The 21,074-nt window shown below is 39.5% G+C and overlaps 1 protein-coding gene across 1 annotated transcript; it reads left to right on the top strand.

Annotated features, from left to right (window-relative positions):
* Positions 1-5,686: 5,686 nt before the first annotated feature.
* Positions 5,687-20,839, top strand: slc6a3 (solute carrier family 6 member 3). The gene is made up of 15 exons (XM_028580694.1): positions 5,687-5,759; positions 6,186-6,396; positions 8,388-8,519; positions 11,120-11,336; positions 13,416-13,554; positions 13,885-14,019; positions 15,251-15,354; positions 16,139-16,263; positions 16,912-17,024; positions 17,235-17,363; positions 17,585-17,684; positions 19,351-19,451; positions 20,206-20,373; positions 20,520-20,591; positions 20,791-20,839. Exons 1-15 carry the CDS (start codon positions 5,703-5,705, stop codon positions 20,812-20,814), a joined length of 1,827 nt encoding a protein of 608 aa, XP_028436495.1. The 5' UTR covers positions 5,687-5,702; the 3' UTR covers positions 20,815-20,839.
* The last annotated feature ends 235 nt before the right edge of the window (positions 20,840-21,074 follow it).

The raw sequence follows: 21,074 nt of genomic DNA, 5'->3' as shown, positions 1-21,074 counted from the left end.
AGTACAAATGCAGCAGTGATCTTGTGGCTTAAAACCAAAGTAATTCCACATCCTCATTTTTCAGTAAGCAAATCCCCATTCTCACCTTCTAGCTTGTTGCATAAATGTCTCCCTCTTGAGGTCACATAGTGGCAGTGCAGTCATGAGCATCAAGAGCAATCATCATTATACATTCTTCAAATAGCTGTGTTGCTCATGATTCCTATTGCAGGACATGCATGATACAAGTAGTATTGGCAAGACTCTGGCAGCAGGAATCCATGTCATCAATATTGTTGGATGTAACCGTCCGTACCAATATTTAAATGAAATGTCTAGATTAGAACATGATGTGGATCTTAATAGGCAAGTTAAGTTCACCAGCATCAAAGCCCTCCTTTTCTAGGCCTGTGTTTGCTGTCATTGATTACACGTTGATGTCTATAGACTGCTATAGACTGTCTCACTGGCGTGCCGAAGGCGATTGAAGGATTTCCTTATGTTTATGTACAGTATATGTGTTGATCTATTTTTTATTTCTTTTTTTTGCTTGACTGGCTGTCTTTAATTTGTGTTACTGTCGTGTTTCTTTTCCTGCAGGTTTGACTGGTTGGCAGACTTTGTGGCACAATATCCTGTGTATTATTTTATTTTAATTTTTTTATTAGCCATGCTATAGCGGCATGGCTCAGCCAATCCGGTTGGTCCACCACTTTGGTCTGGACTGAAATGTGTCAACAACTACTGGATGGCATGTCAAGACATTATGTATAGACATTCCTGTTGCCTAGAAGATGAATCCTAATAATGTTGATGATCCCCTGACTTTTCCGCTAGTGCCACCAGCTGGTCAAAGTATTCACTTATCCTGAGAAATATCTCAATGTCTACTACATGGATTGGTAAAACATTTTATACAGATATTCTTGATTCCCAGGCGATGTATCCCAACAACGTTGGTCATCACCTGACTTCTCCTCTGGCACCACGATCAGTGTTCCTATTTGTGTATCTCGACAATTACTGGATAGATTGTTATGCAATTTGGTACAGCTATTCATCTCCCCCTCAGGATGAATTCTAATAACTTCTATGATCCTGTAACTTTTCCTCAAGCCATTTCCATCAGTCTTTGGTTTATCACCAAATACCTGCAAAACTAAAGACATTCCTAACAACCTCAGCTACATTAGCAATTATTTTCATGCTAAAACGCTGAACTAAGATGGTGAACATGGTAAACCTCATGCCTGCTAAACATCAGCATGTTAGCATCGTCTGTGTTGTCACGTTAGCAAGTATTGCCGACCTTTAGTCAGTCAATTGAAACCAACTACAGTATGTGTATAAAGTATTACTTGTTTTGATTTGTGTGTAATGGGCTTGGCTGCTCTCATACAGAATGTAACTTAAAACAAACGTGATTGTGGCGTTTTCACATTAACTCCAGAGACAATGTAGAATAAGTTTGTAATTAGTAATTACTAATGACATTTTTTTCTTTCAATCAACAACTATTCTCTCTTGCAGATCGTGTTATGCATCATTTATCACTGAATGAGACTTTATCAAGAGTCTCCACTGCGTTGCTCAGCAGGTAAACTGGTAGTCTGCGTTTGAGCGGGAAGTTCTAATTGTGTGGAATCCGTGGTTATGGTCATGACTCAATAGACAAAGAATTTGCCCTCATTCCTCTTTTGTGTCTTTTTTTTTTTTTCTTTTCAGAGTGCTCAGATGAAGTAAGACGGGTGGAAGGAAATCGTGTGGTTCTGCACTGTTTGTTAACATCCAAATCTAACCGTTTGAACAGAGCAGAGCATAGTTGTTAGTATGTATTCTATATGCTAGCAGGTGACCGTATGAGTAAGCCAAGGGAGGCTTTAGCTGTTCACATTATATCATTTTCACAATACACAATGCACTCTCATTTGTGCCACCACTTTTTGCCCTTCCCCTTCATGTCCCCTTATACCATTCCTCAGCCCTCTCCTATCTCTCTTCCTCCCCTGCCTCACCCATCTCCTGCTCTTTCCCCCCCCTTCCTCTTCACCCTTCTTCTCTCTGAGTCTCAGCTGTTGCATTTATGAAAACAAGACACTCGATTATGTTCACCTCATCGTTGTCTGAGCTCAATCAGAAACCTCATACATCCAGCGCGGCCTACATCGACCCAACAATTTCAGATATGAGGCCCTAGGCTTGATAGATGATTGCACTTTGGAGGTGTGTGCGTTCTGGTGGTGGTGTTGGGAATTAGTGGCCGATTGATCACTGCGATTGGCTTGCAAACAACAAGCTGTCATTCTGGACGTGAGGATCATAAATCTGTCCGTGAGGAGCGGGCTGATTGGGTTATTATAATATTATATTTAAATCCCCAGTCCTGTTTTGGTTGAGTTTGACATGGGAGAGGTCTGAGTGTCTGAGGGCTGATTCTATTTAGGCCTGTCGGACATTACGGGTAATGAGATTTCTCCATATTGACAAGGTGGATCAATGGTGTCTTTTGAGCGGTGGAGCAAGAACAGAAGAAAAGAAAAGGGTCAACTGGTTTCATGTGGAGTGGCAGGGAGTTCAGTGTTTTACAGAGTGTTTTTGTCTCTGGCTTTTTTCAGGGGATTGAAGTAGGCGGTGCTCGGTTGGAAAAAGGTTATGTGACTTACTCCCTTGAACCGATCAAAATTTAGCCATGTTTGAATCAGAATCTGATAATAGCTGTTGAGTTGTTTGCTTACGTTGCCAGGACACTGTCCTCAATCAAATCCAATCAAATCACACCCACACAGTCCTGACAGAGCAGACTGCATTTAGTGCTTATTTACTCATATGTTGAGTTTCTGAGAAAAACTGAAGATGTCAAACCAAGTTTTCACCAGTCTTCTTTTCTTGCACCATTTATGGCTGAAGACATAACTTCTCACAAACATCTTACTGCTTTGAGTATTTGTTGAGATGTTTGCACTAGTTAACATTATAACAATAAGAATTAGCCACAGCTTTCGCACTATTGTACCACCGTCGGGATTCATTGGAGAATGGATACAGAATTAAGATCCCCGCTGAAATCAGTAAGATAATTAATAAACTAAGAAATGTAAATGGACAGTTCTTATATAGCACTTTTCTAGTCTCAACAACTACTCAAAGCGCTTTAACATTGTACAGGAACCATTCACACAAATTCATACACTGTGGGTGAGGCTGCCATACAAGGTGCCACCTACTCATCAGATAATCATTCACACACATTTACACTCAGATGCACAGCATCAGGGGCCAGTGTCTTGCCCAAGGACACTTTGACATAGGACTGCAGGGCCAAGGATCGAACCACAAACCTTCCGATTGGCAGGCAACCGCTCTACCACTGAGCCACAGCCGCCCCGAAGAGAAGAGATTATAATCATGTATCAATTTTTTTTAGTAGTTTTTGGATTAGGTTTTTATTTATAGAAAATTTTTGATTTTTTGATTATAATATTTAGAGTTCTAGTGTCAGGTTATCATGGACTTTGTCTGGTTTACATGGCCTTTTAGTTGGTATTCATTGACTTTCTGTTTGTTTCCCCATTCACCGTCACCAGCACTTACTCCTCTCATTCTCCAGCACACTCCTCCTACTGATTACACACACCTGCACTGCATCAAGCCACATCCTCAGTTCACCACCTGCAGCTAATCAACAACCACCTACATAAGCAGTACAGACACACACACTCGCATTGTCTAGTCTCGTTTCTACACGACGCTCTGACTACTCACGTATGTCTAGTTCACCCAAGTTTACCTTACCTGTTGTCCTGTATCCTGTTGTCTGCCTGCTGCTCTGAGCCTGACCTCCTCTGCTGCCGGATTCCTGCCTGTTCTCTCTGTTCTCAGTTTTGGATCATCGTAATAAAGCTCTGTTTCACTACTCCAGTCTGTCTCCTGGTCGTTCCCTGACATCTAGCTGTTTCAACCTTAATTCAAACATTTAATCTACCAAGAGACTAACTCTACATGGTTTATGTATTAAAAAAGCATTTGGTGCGTTTTTACATGATACCATGGTGTGAACGTCTTCCACTGGTCTTCATGTTATGAATATGAATCCACAATGTAGAATAGATACTAACTCACTAACTAACTTGAAGCATCTGCCACAACAGTTACTGTATATCCCTGGGCGAAGAAAGATTCATAATGTGCTTACGTTATTTAAACATTTCAAATATTACACTTGCGAGAAATCTCATTGTATCTGTGTACACGTTGCAATATTTAATGCATTTATGTTTATTTTTACCCCACATATGATGTAAAGAAAAGTCAACTGCAAAAATGCTTAAATAAGATGAGAAAAAAACTGCAGTGACGGTGAGAGAAGAGGCGCAACAGACGAGGGAGGGAGGAGTGTGACGGAGATGGGGGTTGTAGTTGATTGATTCTCATACAAGAGTGGTATCGCAGACAGATCTCCATACCAGACCACAGGGTACTCTGGGCTCTGTGTGTGTGTGTCACTGGAGCCAAGGAGGGTGGGAGGGCTTTCTACAACTCCTCATAGAATACCAGTTGCTGTCATCTTTTTCTGTCTTCATCCTCATCTCCTGACTCTATGTCTTAACTGTCTTTTTTTTTTCTTTCAGTTTCTCTAAACATTTTTGCTTCAGTCTGGGTCCGATTCTAACTTATCCAGAACGGTCTGCCTAAATATGGTCAGCATCAGTTTGCAGCGCACTGAACAACATCAGCACAACTGGAATTAAATTGTCCAAACTGACAACGGGAGAAGCTTTCACCTGTCATATTTCAAAGGTGAGTGTTTTTTTGTCCTTGAAAATGTTTCTTTTGTAACATAATAATAACTGTTATATAAATGTATCATTTTAGTATTTAGTATTATTTTGTTTATTTTTTTTTGGGAATATAACAGCATTTGGCTGTGACCTAAGGTGTTATCTGTTGTCTTATGCTGACAGGACATTTACAGAAAATAATTACTGAATTTGGCAAAAAATGTAGCAAAAAAACTGTTTTCATTGATATGATAATGGATGTTAGAATTGTTTAATGTTAAAAATGTATGCACATTCAGTTTTCAACAATACATTTCTGACTCAGTCTGAAAAAATAAAACTGCAACATGAAAAAGCAAAAAATAATGCTCATTTTAGAAATTAGAATTTAGAAATGTAATGATAATTTTCTTATATTTAAGAAACAAATGGGGCCTCATACTGGCACTTTTTCTACTAAAGATAATTTCAGTGGAAATCTGAACAACATTTGGTAGGTAACATGTTGCTGTTAGTCGGGAGTAGGAGACACTGGGCCAAATGTGTGAGCAAAATGGCGATCAACAAGTGTGAAATAAAATGAGCACGCTGTGATGGCCTGGTGGAGACACTCCCGCCCCTCCACACCCTCCTGTTACCCTCGGCCTGGATCCCACTCTCTGTTGCTTTTCTCCACTCTCCTCTGGCTCTTTTTGAATTTCATGTAACATCTTGAAATAAATGTATGTATTTAATCACCCATGATCTTTATTTATTTACTTTCCGTACAGTCTGCTTAACATTTTGAAAAATCCATTGGCTTTTGTTGTGTTGAATCCTGTTCAAGTCTGATTATGTTTGCAATGATAATCCAATTTCTTAAACAGGGAATAATAAAGTTCTATCTTGTGCACCCCTAAGGCTGTGCACCCCTCCATGCTGACAGAGAGAGTCCCTGTCGGCCTGATGTCCTCTGTTGTAGCCCCGGAAAAGCCCACCTCCAACACCATGGGCCCCAAAGAGGTCAGTGCAGATCTGACGCACATGTAGTGAATTAATGGCATGCAATTCAGACTACTTAAAAAGGGCTAATTGAATCACAGCATGGGGCAAGCTTCCTAATTAAGTGCATTTTTATTTTTTCAATTTCTGCAGACCTAAAAAGCGTTGGGTGGGAAAAAGAACCATAATGGTAACAAAAGCCACATTTTCTGGAGGCTAAAATGGAAATAAGGACTAATTTGTTCATGTTCACAATTTGCCTAACTTACTCAGAGGATAAAGGTGCATGAAGAATTGATGAAATGAAGGTGATTGTCATGTGTGGGGAAGTGAGTGAATAATGAGGGTGAGACTCGGTGACTTAAAGAGACGTTAAATTACACTAGTATGTTTGTCAGCGCCTATTGCCTCTGCTTGTTTTAAACTCTGTGATTTCTAACACTTTAGGTGGAGCTGATCCTGGTGAAGGAGCAGAATGGGGTTCAGTTCACCTCGACCACCATAGTGACTCCGACTCCTACTCAGACCAAACCCAGTGGGGAGGACGAAAGGGAGACCTGGGGGAAGAAAATCGACTTCCTCTTGTCTGTGATCGGATTTGCCGTGGACCTCGCCAACGTCTGGAGATTCCCCTACCTCTGCTACAAGAATGGAGGAGGTGAGACAGATTAAAGGGGTGAGGGGAGGAGGCTGATGCTGTTCCCATGTCTAAAGGGTCCCCTACCAGAGATAGTGGATAGATAAGGGAGTTTAGGAAGTGAAGGTAGGATGGAGGGTGTGTTTTATGTGAGAGAGATCGTCCTCATCTCCTACGAGAGAAGTGAAGGAAGGAATTGAAGGGTTGATGTTTGTGCGTGGTTGTGTTGAAAGAAAAGAGAAAAAAAGTGAAATACAGAAAAAATTAGACAAGGTGAAATCAAGGTGAGACGTAATTCACACATGCTTGCATGCTGAATATTTTTACCTGCTTGTACTATTCACGCATGCAAGTGCATGCTCAGACTATTTGCACATGCGCGCGTGTGTGTGTGTGCTGGTTGTTTTACCCCTTCACAGAGATCAAAATAGGGGAAAAACCACCACAGCTGCTCCGAATAGATTAGCTCTAACAATCACTGCCACTAATTATGGCTGTTTAACATACATAGAGCTCTCATTACGTTTGAGAGCTATAAATGATACTGTAGCCATAGTCGAGGCTGACTACATGTCACCCAAATCCCGCATGTTGTCATACTTGTATTTATGGAAAATATTGCTTAGTTTAATTTAAGGTAAAACCCAAATTTCAATTATTTTGTATGCTTACATTTGATAGCTGACAGTAGATCGATAACAGTAAATTAGAGGAAAGAGACCGCGAAAGACATAAGACAAAGGTTTCTGGCTAGATGCAAACCATGGACAATGGGAGCTTTAAGCCTTAAGCCACCATGGTGCCCAGAAAGAGGGAGTGTTTTTAATCACCATATTCCCTATGTGACTTTACTGATGCTATGTAATTCAATTGTTTGTGGTAGATTATAATATATCCATAAATCCATTATTCTTAAAGTTACACATTCTGAAGTTCATTGATCTGTTTTTTTTTTTTAAGATTATTTTTTTGGGGGGTTTTCCTTTTATTAGACAGTGGATAGATATGAAAGGGGGAGAGAGATGGGGAATGACGCGCAGCAAAGGGCAGCAGGTCGGACTCAAACCGTGCGCCGCTGCAGGACTCGGCCAACGTGGGGCGAACGCTCTTACTGGGTGAGCTAGAGGCCGCCCCGATCTGATTACATTTAAGACAGCATAAATCATGTTGTATGCAAGAAATAATTTACTTCCGGGGAATTTACAAAAAAATTTCATAGAAAGGCAGGGTGGGTATAATCTGAGCGAAGAACTAAACTTTAAAAAACTCAAAATAAGAACAACTTTAAAAAGGATGTGCATCACGATCTGTGGGGTGAGTTTGTGGAATAGTTTGGACCAGGTGCTAAAACATTGTACACACATAATAAAGTTAAAAAAGTTGTATAAAACACTTTATTAAAATGATATTAGGATGAAGAGAGATGATTGTGAGGGTGGGTTGTTATACTGATTGTACTGGGGTGGGTGATTAGGGTAATGAGTTTTGTGCAAAATGTAACAAATGTTTGGTAGGTGTTTAAAATAATATATATTTTTGATGTGTGTTTGTTATCTTGCTATGAATATATCATATAAAATATGTGAAACATACATTTACAAAATAAATAGAGGAACTATTTAAAGTTGAATGACGGATGGGGAAAACAACAAGCTTTTCGGACAGATTGAACATATTATCTGTAACACTTTATAGATATTGTTTTTTCCTTTAGGTGTGTTGTTACGCACTTATTGTGTTTTTATATTTTATTTTATTGTTATTTTTTGTTTCGAAATTAAAATAAAGAAAAATAAAAAGGAAGAAAGAGCCTTGCATAGGCTGTTTTACCTAATCTAAAAAATTATAAAACAGTAACTTTATAATTGATATGGGATCAGAAAACTTTTAATTTCACCTAAAACAAATAGCATTATGGAATGTATCTAGAGAAGAAGTTTGACCTCTCTCTCTCTCTCTCTCTCTTTTCTCTCTCTATGTGTGTGTGTGTGTGTGTGTGTGTGCTTATTCAGGTGCGTTCCTGGTGCCATACCTGTTCTTCATGGTGATAGCAGGCATGCCTCTCTTCTACATGGAGCTGGCTCTGGGACAGTATAACAGAGAGGGGGCAGCAGGCGTCTGGAAGATCTGTCCCATATTTAAAGGTAACAAGTGGTCATAGGACACACATCCAGATATACAGACAGACACATGCCCACACTGGATGATGTACACATGCAAATTCTTGACCAGGAATGCTTTCGCATGTGTTTAAAATCTGTCTGTCACGGTATGTACATGCCTGTTAGTCTATCTGATAATAGACCTGTAATATCTACATGTCTTTCTGTCTGCTTGTCTGCCCACATGCCTGTCTGTCCACATGCCTTTCTGTCCACATGCCAGTCTCTTTTGTCTGTTTGTCTCCCGTTTTGAGCGGGGCGACAGGCATTGTTTATCCTCCCCGGAACATCAGGTTCCGTTGGCACTCAGATGGAAAGCAAATGAAAATTGGGCTTTTAGACTCTTGTCCTGATTGTTCAAATCCTCCTGTCAAATAATGGCGGGCAGGGAACACTCTCAAGGGGTACTTTTTAACACATCAATAAGCAAAGCGCAGTTGGGGAGAATGCCATCCAAACATACACTAATGGAGAAACAAACATTGAGACCAATTCCCATTTCTGAACAAAGTCATTGGTTGAAAATATAATAATACACTTTGTTCAACTTGTTATTCTCTGTACACAGTTTACAATCTGTGACGTTTGTGTATACATCCATCTCTGTCTTTGTACTGTATACCCTGCTCTGGTAAAGTTATAGTTTCACTTAAATCCATATTTAACACCTCACTATGAATCTAAAGATTCAACAGAAATGCAACCTCAAATAACATTATTACCAGCAGACCAGCTGTTGCTTCACAGTATGATGCTGCACCACTGTCTTTTGTTAGATCATGTCCTTGTTGGTCTGGAGGTGGCCCGCATTGTGTACTGTATGTGCTCCTTCATGCTGTTTGTGTGTGTGTCTCTGGGCTTGTGCCTCCTGCGTGTGAACATGTGCCGTCTGTCAGGGACCAAACTGAGTAGGTTGACGTTCTAATCACACGCTTCACTCTCTCTCTCTGTCTCTCAGCAGGGGGATAACAGTAATTATTCAAATACACACACATGGTCATATTGACAGTAATTATTCTGATCAACAAGCTGGTTTCCTCTCAGGATCAATGCATTTGAAGAAAATGATGGAGAGAGGCGGACGGAGAGAGAGAGAGAGAGAGAGAGATGGCGAGATGGCATGGCCACATGTGGCGCTAATAAGAGGCATCGCTCCCTGGACAAATATCACATCAACATTACAAAAGGAATCAATACGGCACACTTGTGGTCGTGGCTCTTAGCAAAGGTTAACAATTAAATTCTGCCTTAGAAGAGTGGACATTGTTTCAGATTCATAGAAAGGGTAGATGTGTTGATAATTAAAGCATAAAGAGGCAATCTTAGAAGGTGTGGTGCTTTCTGCAACACCGCAGGTGTGTATCACGGGCTGGTGTACTCATGCTGAGCGAGAGATTGTGCTTTCTGGTGTGCGCTCCGGTGGTGGAATCTGTCAGGGTGCAGTCACTGTACAGAACAGCCAATGCCTACGTTTGACCCTTGTTTGGAACATATAACTGTTTCTACTGATTCACAATTGTTCTTCATGGCCAAATACCTAAGAAGCATAATTTGTTTAGCTTTTAAACATTCCTGCAATTAAGAGAAAAAAAGAAGAATTTTGTAAAACCCTAAGATTAGCACTGTATCATTTAGTTCACGTTTTGGTGATAAAAGCATACAGTATGCTAATGGTTTGTGTTGCATTAAAGAGTGAAAAGGTGACTCGGTAAACATCTGAGAGAAGTCCAAGGTTTGGTTCCTAACTTGGAAATCTTCAGTGGTGGAATAAGTATTCAGATCATTTTGATTAAGAAAAAATATCAATACAACAATATCTAAATTGTCCATTACAAATCCTTTTGAATGATTTATTATTATATAATACATGATTTACGTTACTGATGTATCAGCAGTTTACTGTTGTGGCAGGTTCAGCTATTTTAAACTACTTTTTATACGATTTGGTAGTTTTTTTCCAGTGGTTTCCAACTTACTTCAAAATGCAATTACTGCTATTATGGATTTTTCCCAAATAGCATAACTATATATATAGATTATACATAGATAATGTAACCGCTTTAGTTCTCAAACTGTTATTTAAGTAACCTGCAAGTTAATTTTGGGGGTATAATATTCCTTTATTTGATAGCAAACATTGGAAAGATGACAGAAAATGCCAAGAGAGATGCACAGTGACATGCAATAAAGTTCACCAGCCAGACTGGTAAGGTTGCAGTTGTCAGTGCTTTTTAGTAAGGGGTTATGAGCAAAAAAGTTTGGACCAATTAATTGTATTTTACAGGCTTATCACATGTTTCATTTATGGAAAGTCTTCATGTGGAAAGTAGCTATTAACTATAGCTGCATGCCCCTTTTAAAATGTAGGGGGTTAGAAGTATAAAGTAGCAGAAAATGAAAATACTCAAGTAAAGTACAGAACTGGACCTGGACATCTTTGCAGCCATGGAAGTCAACCATGGAAAGCAGCACTCTGTAATTGAGGTACAAAGTAGAAGGACTAAGACACTGATGGGATGTTATATGCTAATGTTATGTCATGTAATGCCTATAAATATGAATCATTTGTGTTCCCCTAACAGGTGTAGGCTTTACAGTGATCCTCATTTCTCTCTACGTTGGTTTCTACTACAATGTCATCATCTCCTGGGCGCTGTTCTACCTGTTCTCCTCATTCACCAGCGAGCTGCCGTGGGTCCACTGCAACAACACTTGGAACAGTCCTAACTGCTCCGACTGGGCTGACAACAGCTCAGTCAGTGATATTTACAAGGCCACCCCTGCTCAGGAGTACTTTGAGTAAGTTGGCCTGAAATCAGGCTATAACATGTATTCATTGATCTTTGTTTGATATAGTTAGTTCTAATTTAGGTAAACACAATGACATAGATTTATAGTCAGTTTGGAGCCCCACCATGCTTTTGAAAATATGTGTGTCATAGTCAAACTTATATGGCAACAGGTAATTGTGAATGTGAATTTTGGGACCTAAAAGTAGTGTGACGGAAAAAGAAAAGGTTAAGAAGCCCTGCCATGATGGTTCTACAAAAAAGGCTATTTCTATAGATCTAACTGCCTTTAAATTGTATTCATTGTAGTCATTATATAACTTCTACCAGTAAAATGACTTTAAAACACAATGTTCTATTCCAAAATTAAGCAAATACTTTTATTTTATGAAATAATAATCTTTTGTTGAGGTCTTTGAACCTACAGGAAAAATGGAAACTTTGAAATCAATTAAAGGCAAACATACTGTATGTATATTGTTACATGTATAACATGGTATGGTATTTTCTCCTCTCCCTGCGTGTTGCCTTTAACATGAGAATGAGACTAAGCTGGCCTGGATGAGTGTATAATTTCCTGCCTAAGAGGGATTGTGCTGTGTTAAGCTGACTCACCCAGTCACCGTGTCATTCCGCATTCTGGAGCACGGCTAGGTTTTAAAAGGTGTATTTACAAAAGTTGTCTTCTGGGAAAAAAAAGAATAGGCTTTCAGCATCTTTGTCTTCAATTGTCCTTCCGTGTGGTAGCATGTGGTTTTCAGTGTCAGCCTGCAGCATGCTGTTTCCATGATTGTCTCCCTCCGGTAACTATCTCAATCTGAATCTCCCCCACACACCTGCAATGGCTGGGTTAATTCAGATCAACCAACACACCCCCTCATGTGTCATTTGTCAGTCTGACCCTCTCATCAGGCTAACTACACTCACTACCAGCTGACAGACTAAAACATAACAATATGTCCAACTATTAAAACATCAGTGCACAACTTAGGCTTTACTGTATATAACCCACACATTTACACTGCAGGAAGTGCACATGAAAACTGTTGCAGTAATGGTGTAATGGAGCGGAGTTGGCTTGAAGCTCAGTCTCCAGAATAACTGAAGATTCTGTAATTACTACATATATAAGCACTTTGCATAGATCTAGGAATGTCTTGGAATATCTTATTATGAATACTTATACTTATACCTCAAAATGGATCTAGAGTTTGGCTGCATTTAGCTTATGCAGCTTCTATTCTGTGAAGCTGACCAGGTGCCTCTTATTCCAACAAGCGAGGGGTTGTTCTGTTGTGACAGTTGCGACATTTGATCCATTCTCGTTGAAATGGCAGTGTGCTATTTACACAGAACCACCTGCAGACAATTTGACCACATCGGCTGAGCGTTAGCTGATCTTTTCAATCTCATCTGTTAGGCTGCCTCTGAAGACTTTCAGGTGACACGTGTAATTCAACTTTACAGAATATGATACATTTTATTGCAAATTCATTTTTCATTGTTAAATAATGCATGATTTTGCAGCAACGGATGTACCAACACTTCATGTGGCATCCATCTGGCCAGATTGCTTAGGGTCTTACATGTCTCTTGTCACTGTTGCACCCCCAGGTACTGAGCTTCCAACAAGGCCAGGCATTGATTGTTAAGCCAATTTATATGCAGGATGTCAAGACCAGGTCCAAGTGTATAGCTCAATTGTTGTGAATAATGAGGTTCCAGGGGGTCCCCAGCAAAAAGGGGAATAATTTATTTTAACTATAATTCCATCCATAAGTAACACAATGACGGAATGTGTGACTATTTGGGTCATGGATTTCGTTCACTTTCTGTAATAAAACGTGATAGCAAAAATTCCATCAAGTGGGCCACACTGGGACAAAATATTTATCAAATGGCAGTCCATGGTCTAATTTGTGTCAGTTTAGGGTTACAGACAGCATATGTATCATGTATTATATACTGTATATTAACATTTGGAACATATGGATGCAGCTCTTTCATATCTGTCACGGCCATTTTTGTAAACTTTAAATGGGGACTCAGAAGTGGTCATGGTTCTTACCAGAATTTTCTGTTTCCTTAGACGACGGGTGCTCCACATCCAGGACAGTAATGGTATTGATAACCTGGGCCGCCCACGCTGGCAGTTGACTTCCTGTCTAGCTGTAGTGATTGTTCTGCTCTACTTCAGTCTGTGGAAGGGAGTCAAGACATCTGGAAAGGTGGGAAATTACACAGTAGCCATGTTTCATTATGAAAATACTATGATTCCTATCCAGTAATTGTCAAGTGACTCAATTTAAGATGTATAATTACCTTAAGGAAATGTCTAAAAAGGAAATGCAGCGTCTTCTTGTCCAGTTTAAATCCACTGAGCTGTTTAAGACCACCGTTTGTGTGTATATAAATGTGTACTTGCATTTTCACTCTCTTGCATGCATGCAATGTGTGAATCTGACTGTGTGTGTTTTTTGTGTATGTGTGTGTGTGGCCTTCTTTCTCTGTGTAAATGTACGGGTGTCGTGTGTGCGCGTCTCATGCGACCCTTTCAGGTTGTGTGGATCACAGCCACAATGCCCTATGTGGTCTTGACTGTGCTGCTGGTCCGCGGAGTCACTCTGCCTGGAGCCATCGATGGCATTAAGGCCTACCTCTCTGTAGACTTCCTGAGACTCTGTGATGCCAAGGTGAGTATGGACGGGAGAGATGGGGGACACAAGTGAGGTGAGAGTGGTTTGTGTTCAGGAGAAGAAAAGGAGGCACTGTGGCTGAAAGACACTTTAAAGAAATGCTTTGCTTTTGAAAAGTTTTAGTTTATTTTATCTAACATTAGCACTTACTGTATATCAATGTGTAAAGAAACAGTGTGATTGTGCTAAAAAGACTTGGCTAGTGTCTTGTAACATAGTTGGTTGACTATATCATGCTAATGTGCTAAGCTAGACTTAACATAGCAATGGTACATAATTACACTACGTCATTAGCTGTGCGCGTGGCAGATCACTAACAACAGCATGGAAAGCAAGCATATAGGTTAACATTAAATCATTTCAAAATAGCTAACAATGACAAATAAGTGTTCAAAGTAGGAGCTCTTACAATGTGAGTTAACCTCTGGATTTATTGTAAGCAGATAACAATCTGTATTCAAGCTTTGCTAGCAATGAGGAGTTACTGCTAAGGAGGAACAAAGGCAATATCAACGTTATTTGCAATGTTGATTGTGCTGCAAGTGTTTCAATATTACATGCACAGAACAAAAAATAAATAGGATAAGAATAGAGAACCATAACAAAATAGAAAGAGTTAAACTAAATTTAAACACAATTAGACACGCAACAAACCCAGCAAATGCTACACAAAATGTCTCTGGCACAGTGAATCGTCTTTCATTTTGATCTGATGAAAGCCTGATCGTGGAACTATCCCTGCAAACTCAATTGACAACTGTTGCGTTATTAATGCACACAATCTGAGAGCTGGTAACTGTCAGTCCCCTCTCATTGTATACTGTGTAGACCAAATAATTTAACACAACGGTGGTTTACAATGTTAAGTATCAGTAGAGAGGCATTTTCTGTGTGAAAACATTGTTTGTGTAACCCGTTTCTAATATGTTCCTTATCTGTGAAAGCAGCTGTCACAGCACTAAGGAGCCCTATAAGTAAGCATGCAGGACTAAAGGACTCAGTTATGGAGAAGGAAAGCGACGGAGAGATGCATGGCAGCAATTGGAGAATTAGATTAGATAGATTCATGGAGCAGTAATTTGCAAAATTACCCCCCGTATTCACTAGCGTCTTTCATCTGCTGCCGTTGAATGAGTTTCCTGCAATTATCCCTAATAATGGCTTTTTTCCTCTCCTGTGCCTTTTGTTTGCCGCTTCACACAAGTGTGCTCGTTCTGTTGCTCCACAGGTCTGGATTGAGGCAGCGACACAGATCTGTTTCTCTCTGGGAGTGGGGTTTGGTGTGCTAATTGCCTTTTCCAGCTACAACAAATTCAGCAACAACTGTTACAGGTAAAGACACACAACGAGAAGAATGAGGGGAATGAGGGGTTGCACAGAGACAGATGGAGGACGGGGAGTTGCTTCTACACACACACACAGAGGCAACATAAGCAGGTGAATTACAATAACCTTTGAAGCTCCTTGAAACCCGCTATGTCTTTGACACCATGCTGTGCAAACAGACAGCCATAACACCAATCAAAACTGTCGCACTCTTTGAAAATCATCATCATCATCCCACAGGAAGCTTTTTATCTTCCTGTTTTGTCTTTTTTACTACACTGAACATATATTTCGGCAAAATGCCAAAAAGTTCTTACCTAATGAGGAATTGCACATTTTCTGTAGGACAGTGTTAAATAAATTCTCCTTATTTCCCTTTCACACTCTTTCACACACCAAGTGTTTATTCAACAATGACCAACTCATTCATTTGTTAATTCTTTTCTCCTTTCTTAAACATTTTTGCAATGGCAGAAAGTTTACCTTCCATCCGAAGGCAGGTGGATGACTTTTAAGTCTGTGACATAAGTGGCAAATCATTGATTACCTGACTTATGCATGAAATCTATCAATCTATCAAATCTATCTATCTTAACTGTTCTGCGACCCAGACTCATTACAGAAAGCTAACATTCCTTTCATGTCGAAGCCAAGAGAACACCTTTAACCCACCCATGGCATACTCTTCAATTGGCCAACTGGTCAACAATGATGATATTGACTGATTGATGACATTTAGACATTCTAATTATGTCGTTTTTGTTTATCTCATTTGATTTTATTGATCCAGAGACGCCATCATCACCAGCTCCATCAACTCTTTAACCAGTTTCTTCTCCGGCTTTGTGGTCTTCTCCTTCCTTGGGTACATGTCCCACAAGCACAACGTAGACCTTGACAAAGTTGCAAGAGACGGTATGGTATTATTTGTCTGTGATTGAAATGTGGTGGTATATATATATATATATACTGTATATTGTAGATATTTTGAGGCATGACTATGCAGACTATGATCAAGTTAAGGGTTTTCCCTCATCTTTTGAAAATATATGATGAGTAACGTTGTATTTAAAAAATGTATTCATGTGCCATGCTTATGTGTAGATTTTGAGAAAGTTTGAGCTCAATAAATTAAACGGACCGCATGTTTCAGGCAAACATGAAATTTCCTTGAGCACATTTTTAGAAGCTTCACTCATCATCACTCATGTCCTCACTCATTATTCCACAAGTCAACAATATTAAAGATGAGCTAAATGTAATTGCCAGGACTGTAATCAATGAAAAAACCCACATGAACCGGATAACTGGATTTAAATGCCACCAATGCTTTCCATTGAACTGTGTTCCTAACAGAGTCATTACAAATTTAACATGTTGCACAAACTCTTCTCCAATATACCATATGTATTAATTAACATGTATCTTGTATCTACGTTTTAACCATACTTTGTGCTTTTTAGCAATCTATTCTTTTATGTCCGCTTCCATGTTAAAAGCTCCAACACTAAGTGTGTTTTGGGCTGTTTTCTATTTTCCTTGCTTGAATGTGTTGTTCTGTAGGTGCTGGTTTGGTGTTTGTCATTTACCCAGAAGCCATTGCAACATTACCTGGATCATCAGTGTGGGCGGTCATCTTTTTCATTATGCTGTTGACACTGGGAATTGACAGTGCTGTGAGTATGCACCCACTCACACATGTTGCAAGATCTCCGGCGTTTGGGGGTGTTTTAGATTATGTGCTTTTTAGACATTCATTGGACAAAATGTGAAACCAACTATTTGGTGTTTTGGCGCAGTGCAGCGGTAATGCAATACAAAATGGGATATCAACAGTGACTCTCTGACTTTGTGTTTTAATCTAACTCTTGTGTCTTCTCTTGCAGATGGGTGGAATGGAATCAGTGATCACGGGGCTGATTGATGAGTTTAAATGCCTCCACAAGCACAGAGAGCTGTTCACCCTCTTCATTGTTTCTGCCACCTTCCTCATATCCCTCTTCTGTGTTACAAATGTAAGTATAGTACAGGGTAGTCATACACTTTCATACATACATCTAATCATTTTCACAAGCTCTTGTTGTAACACTGCCATACTAATCTAAGTTTCTGCAAATTCAATGAATAGAATCATCATTATTTTTTTATGTTTGTTCTTACTTTAACCTGTATAATAAAGCTTATTATACTAGCACAATTATTGTACATTTATTATATGTCCCCTCTCTCTCTCTAGGGTGGGATGTATGTGTTCACTCTGCTGGACCACTTTGCGGCAGGGACATCGATTCTCTTTGGAGTGCTTATTGAAGCTATTGGCATTGCATGGTTTTATGGTGAGAAAGATGGACAGGAGGAAAGACGAAGGATAAAACAGATAATTCATGTTTTCATGGCCAGCAAAGCTGATGCTGTATTAAGGGTTTGATGAGAAATTTCTTGGTATGGGTGTGTTGTGCCACAATGCAGCATCGTTAGATTAGAAGTAAGATACTGCAGCTAGACAGTCTATTCCCATGGATGGTTTTGGCATCTTCAGTCTATAAGCATGTGTTGTTAAGGTAAAAGGATACGCTGTAGCTGTGCTGCTCATAAGAGCTCAGTGAGGTTAAATGGCCCGTGTTTTGAACTCTGCCTGTGTTACCTCCGTGTTCACTCAGCAGTAGTGAGCCTCCACATAAAGAAAATTGCAGCTGGGGAACACGCAATTCACACTTGTCATGGACAGGAGTCAGCTGTCTAATAGCTAGGTTGTAGATTGTTGTGGGTGGCAAGTGGGGGTGACCTCTAAGTCAATGTCTTTCCTGATGTCTAAATTGTATTGACACTTGGTTTTACACAATTTTGCCATCTCTACAATGTTACAATTTTTTATTTTTTTTATATCTATCACTCCATTCAACAGACCAAATCTCTATAAATTACTGTTTATCTCTGCACAAGATAAGACGTTTTCTGGAGTAAATAGCATGTCTCCAGGGTGATTATTCATCAGCACAACATGGAATAAATACGTTAGTTGTGTAGGAGTAAATAACCCTTTCTATACTACATGTTAGTGTCTCATAATTCAACAGTTTATGTGCTGATTAGTGACCTCTCACAGTTAGCAATTTGGGGTTTCCTCCTTTTTCCAGTTTTATTTGTAAATTAATAGCTAAAGAATAACTGATGCATGATGAATATTTACCTTGATGCATTTTTAACTTACAGCACCACTTGCTGAAAAAAAGAAAAACTGACTTTTCAGAAAAACTCACCCACATTTCAAAACTCCAGCAGGCACAAAATATTATAAGAGCAATCTAAAGGTTAGGGAAAAGGTTGACCTGAACTTCCGTGTTCAGTTTCTTTGTCTCATGTCTACTGAACCTGACTGTGGAGGGATCTAGAAAAGGGATAAATACTAACCAGGTCCCAGGCGGTGGGGTCAGCATATTAGCCAACTTTGCTGGGTCCTGACCTTGGCAAGCCAGATAAATCAAGCCTACGGCTTCAGTGGGCCTTTTTTTTCCTCATCCTCATAACTGCTGACAGGAACCCCTGGCCGCTGTGGTCTTTCGTTCGGCTGTCCATTACACAAGTACATTAAGCTGTGCTAAATACCTGGTCGTCAGTCTGGATATATTCCTCTGTCGTGAGAGATGCCTTCCAGGCAGAAGAAACAAAATTTACAATACAGCCAGGTTTATAAGAGAAAGAAAGTTGTAATGGTGGAGGATGGAGGTAAAAATGGTGCAGTATCATATTACAATTGGCTCTGCAAAGTGACTTTAGTCGCTGCAAATGTGAATAGGTTTTTTTTTTTATATTGCGTCATGCGTTTCTGAATGGCTGAAAAACTTTTTATTTAAACTTATGCATAAGAACCATATACATAAATACCTAGTGCCTTGATAATATTTTCAATATCTGATATTCAGTTTTAGCATGTCTTTATCATCATGTCAGTATTCATTCATGTCTTGGAAGGAAATTTGGAAGTATTTCCATGTGTTTCAGGAGTGGACCGATTCAGTGATGACATTGAAGAGATGATTGGTCAGCGACCAGGCATGTACTGGAGGCTGTGCTGGAAGTTTGTCAGCCCCTGCTTCCTCCTGGTGAGTCTGTGCACAGACTTATTGTACATTGGAACCCAAACCAAGGCTCGTATAGATATAGATAGATAGCAGACAATAGATAGCAGGATGAAAATACTGAGACTGTGAGTTTAACCTCATCATTATATGATTTTAGCTCATACACAACACATACAATTTAAGACACCAAACAAAAATGTAAACTATTTTCACCATGACTCCAATGTCCTTTATACAGGAACCGTCCAATTCTATTTTGAACTTTTAGGCTGATTGATGAATGAAGTCATTTTTTACCACTATATACCGTATCCAATCCATCAGACCAGTGGTTATAGTGAGCAAAAGCCAAGCATATTTGTATGCACATTTTGAAGTGTCCCATTAGAAAAGCTGTATGGAAACTGCGAAATTCAATAAAACTTTCTTGATTGTGCAAAAACGTTTTTACGCTCGCTTGAGGTGTTTTTTTGCCTTTTTGGAAAAAGCTAAATGGAAATAGTCAGAATTTGCAGGAAAAAGTCCAAACTCAGAATTCTGACTTTCAACTCAGAACTCAAATACAGTTTTCACATGTGGCCCTAATCCTCTTCCGTAACATGACAACAGAAATATTTCCCTTATTTTTTACTGCTAATAGAATATATATCCTGCATCAGAAAATTGCATTGAACCACTCAATTAATTTGCTTTTAAGAGGACTTGAAATGAACAGTGAATCTTTGGAACGGATGTTTCCTCAGGTCCTTTGTGCTCAAATTATTTTATTCCATAGTTTATGGTGGTGGTGAGCTTTGCCACGTTCAACCCTCCAAACTACGGCACCTACACATTTCCTCCATGGGCTAACATGGTGGGGTGGTGTCTGGCTATTTCCTCAATGTCCATGGTGCCTCTATACGCCATCTACAAACTCTGCATACTGCCTGGGAAGTTTTGTGATGTAAGTCTGAGCTTTTTGGACAAAATGGAATTTCTAGTATACATGTTAAATCTTTAATCTTTCATTAAAAATCAAGTAATTTAAAAACAAAATTTAACTTACAACTTACTTAAACTATATAAATTGATCCCTTTCTCCTTAAACAGAGACTGGCCTATGCCATCACCCCAGAGACAGAGCATCATTTGGTAGATAATGGGGAGGTTCGGCAGTTCACAGTAAGTGCTGACTTAATTATGATTTATTTGTATTGCATCCTTAGAATTGTTTATTGCTGTTGACGACTGAATGTGAAGTTGCCAGTTTTGGACCAGTATTCAAATTAATGATATTACTGTTTTTAGTCTGTTTCAATTAAGTAATATAATAATAAAGTACTGTGTTTTATTTCATGGGCATATTCAATTTCCCCCACAGCTGCATCACTGGCTGGTGGTCTGAAAAGTACAGAGCGAGAGAGATAAAGAGACTGAACGAGTGTGTGTGAGAGAGAGAGAGAGAGAGAGAGAGAGAGAGAGAGAGAGAGAGAGAGAGAGAGACTTTGGGTGGGAATGCATGCACAGCAAAGGTCTGAAGAAATAGGAAGAAAAAAGAAATAGTAATTTGAGTCGATCAGGGTGGTGGTGGGAGGTTAAAAGTGCTGAAAAGAAATATTGTAGTGTGCTTTAATTTCAGCAGTGGGTGTGTGAAGCTGTGCATTG

Source organism: Perca flavescens, chromosome 6 (genome assembly GCF_004354835.1).
Source record: "Perca flavescens isolate YP-PL-M2 chromosome 6, PFLA_1.0, whole genome shotgun sequence".
NCBI lineage: Eukaryota > Metazoa > Chordata > Actinopteri > Perciformes > Percidae > Perca > Perca flavescens.
Note: the sequence above shows the minus strand (reverse complement) of the source record. Positions and strands in the feature narration are given on the sequence as shown.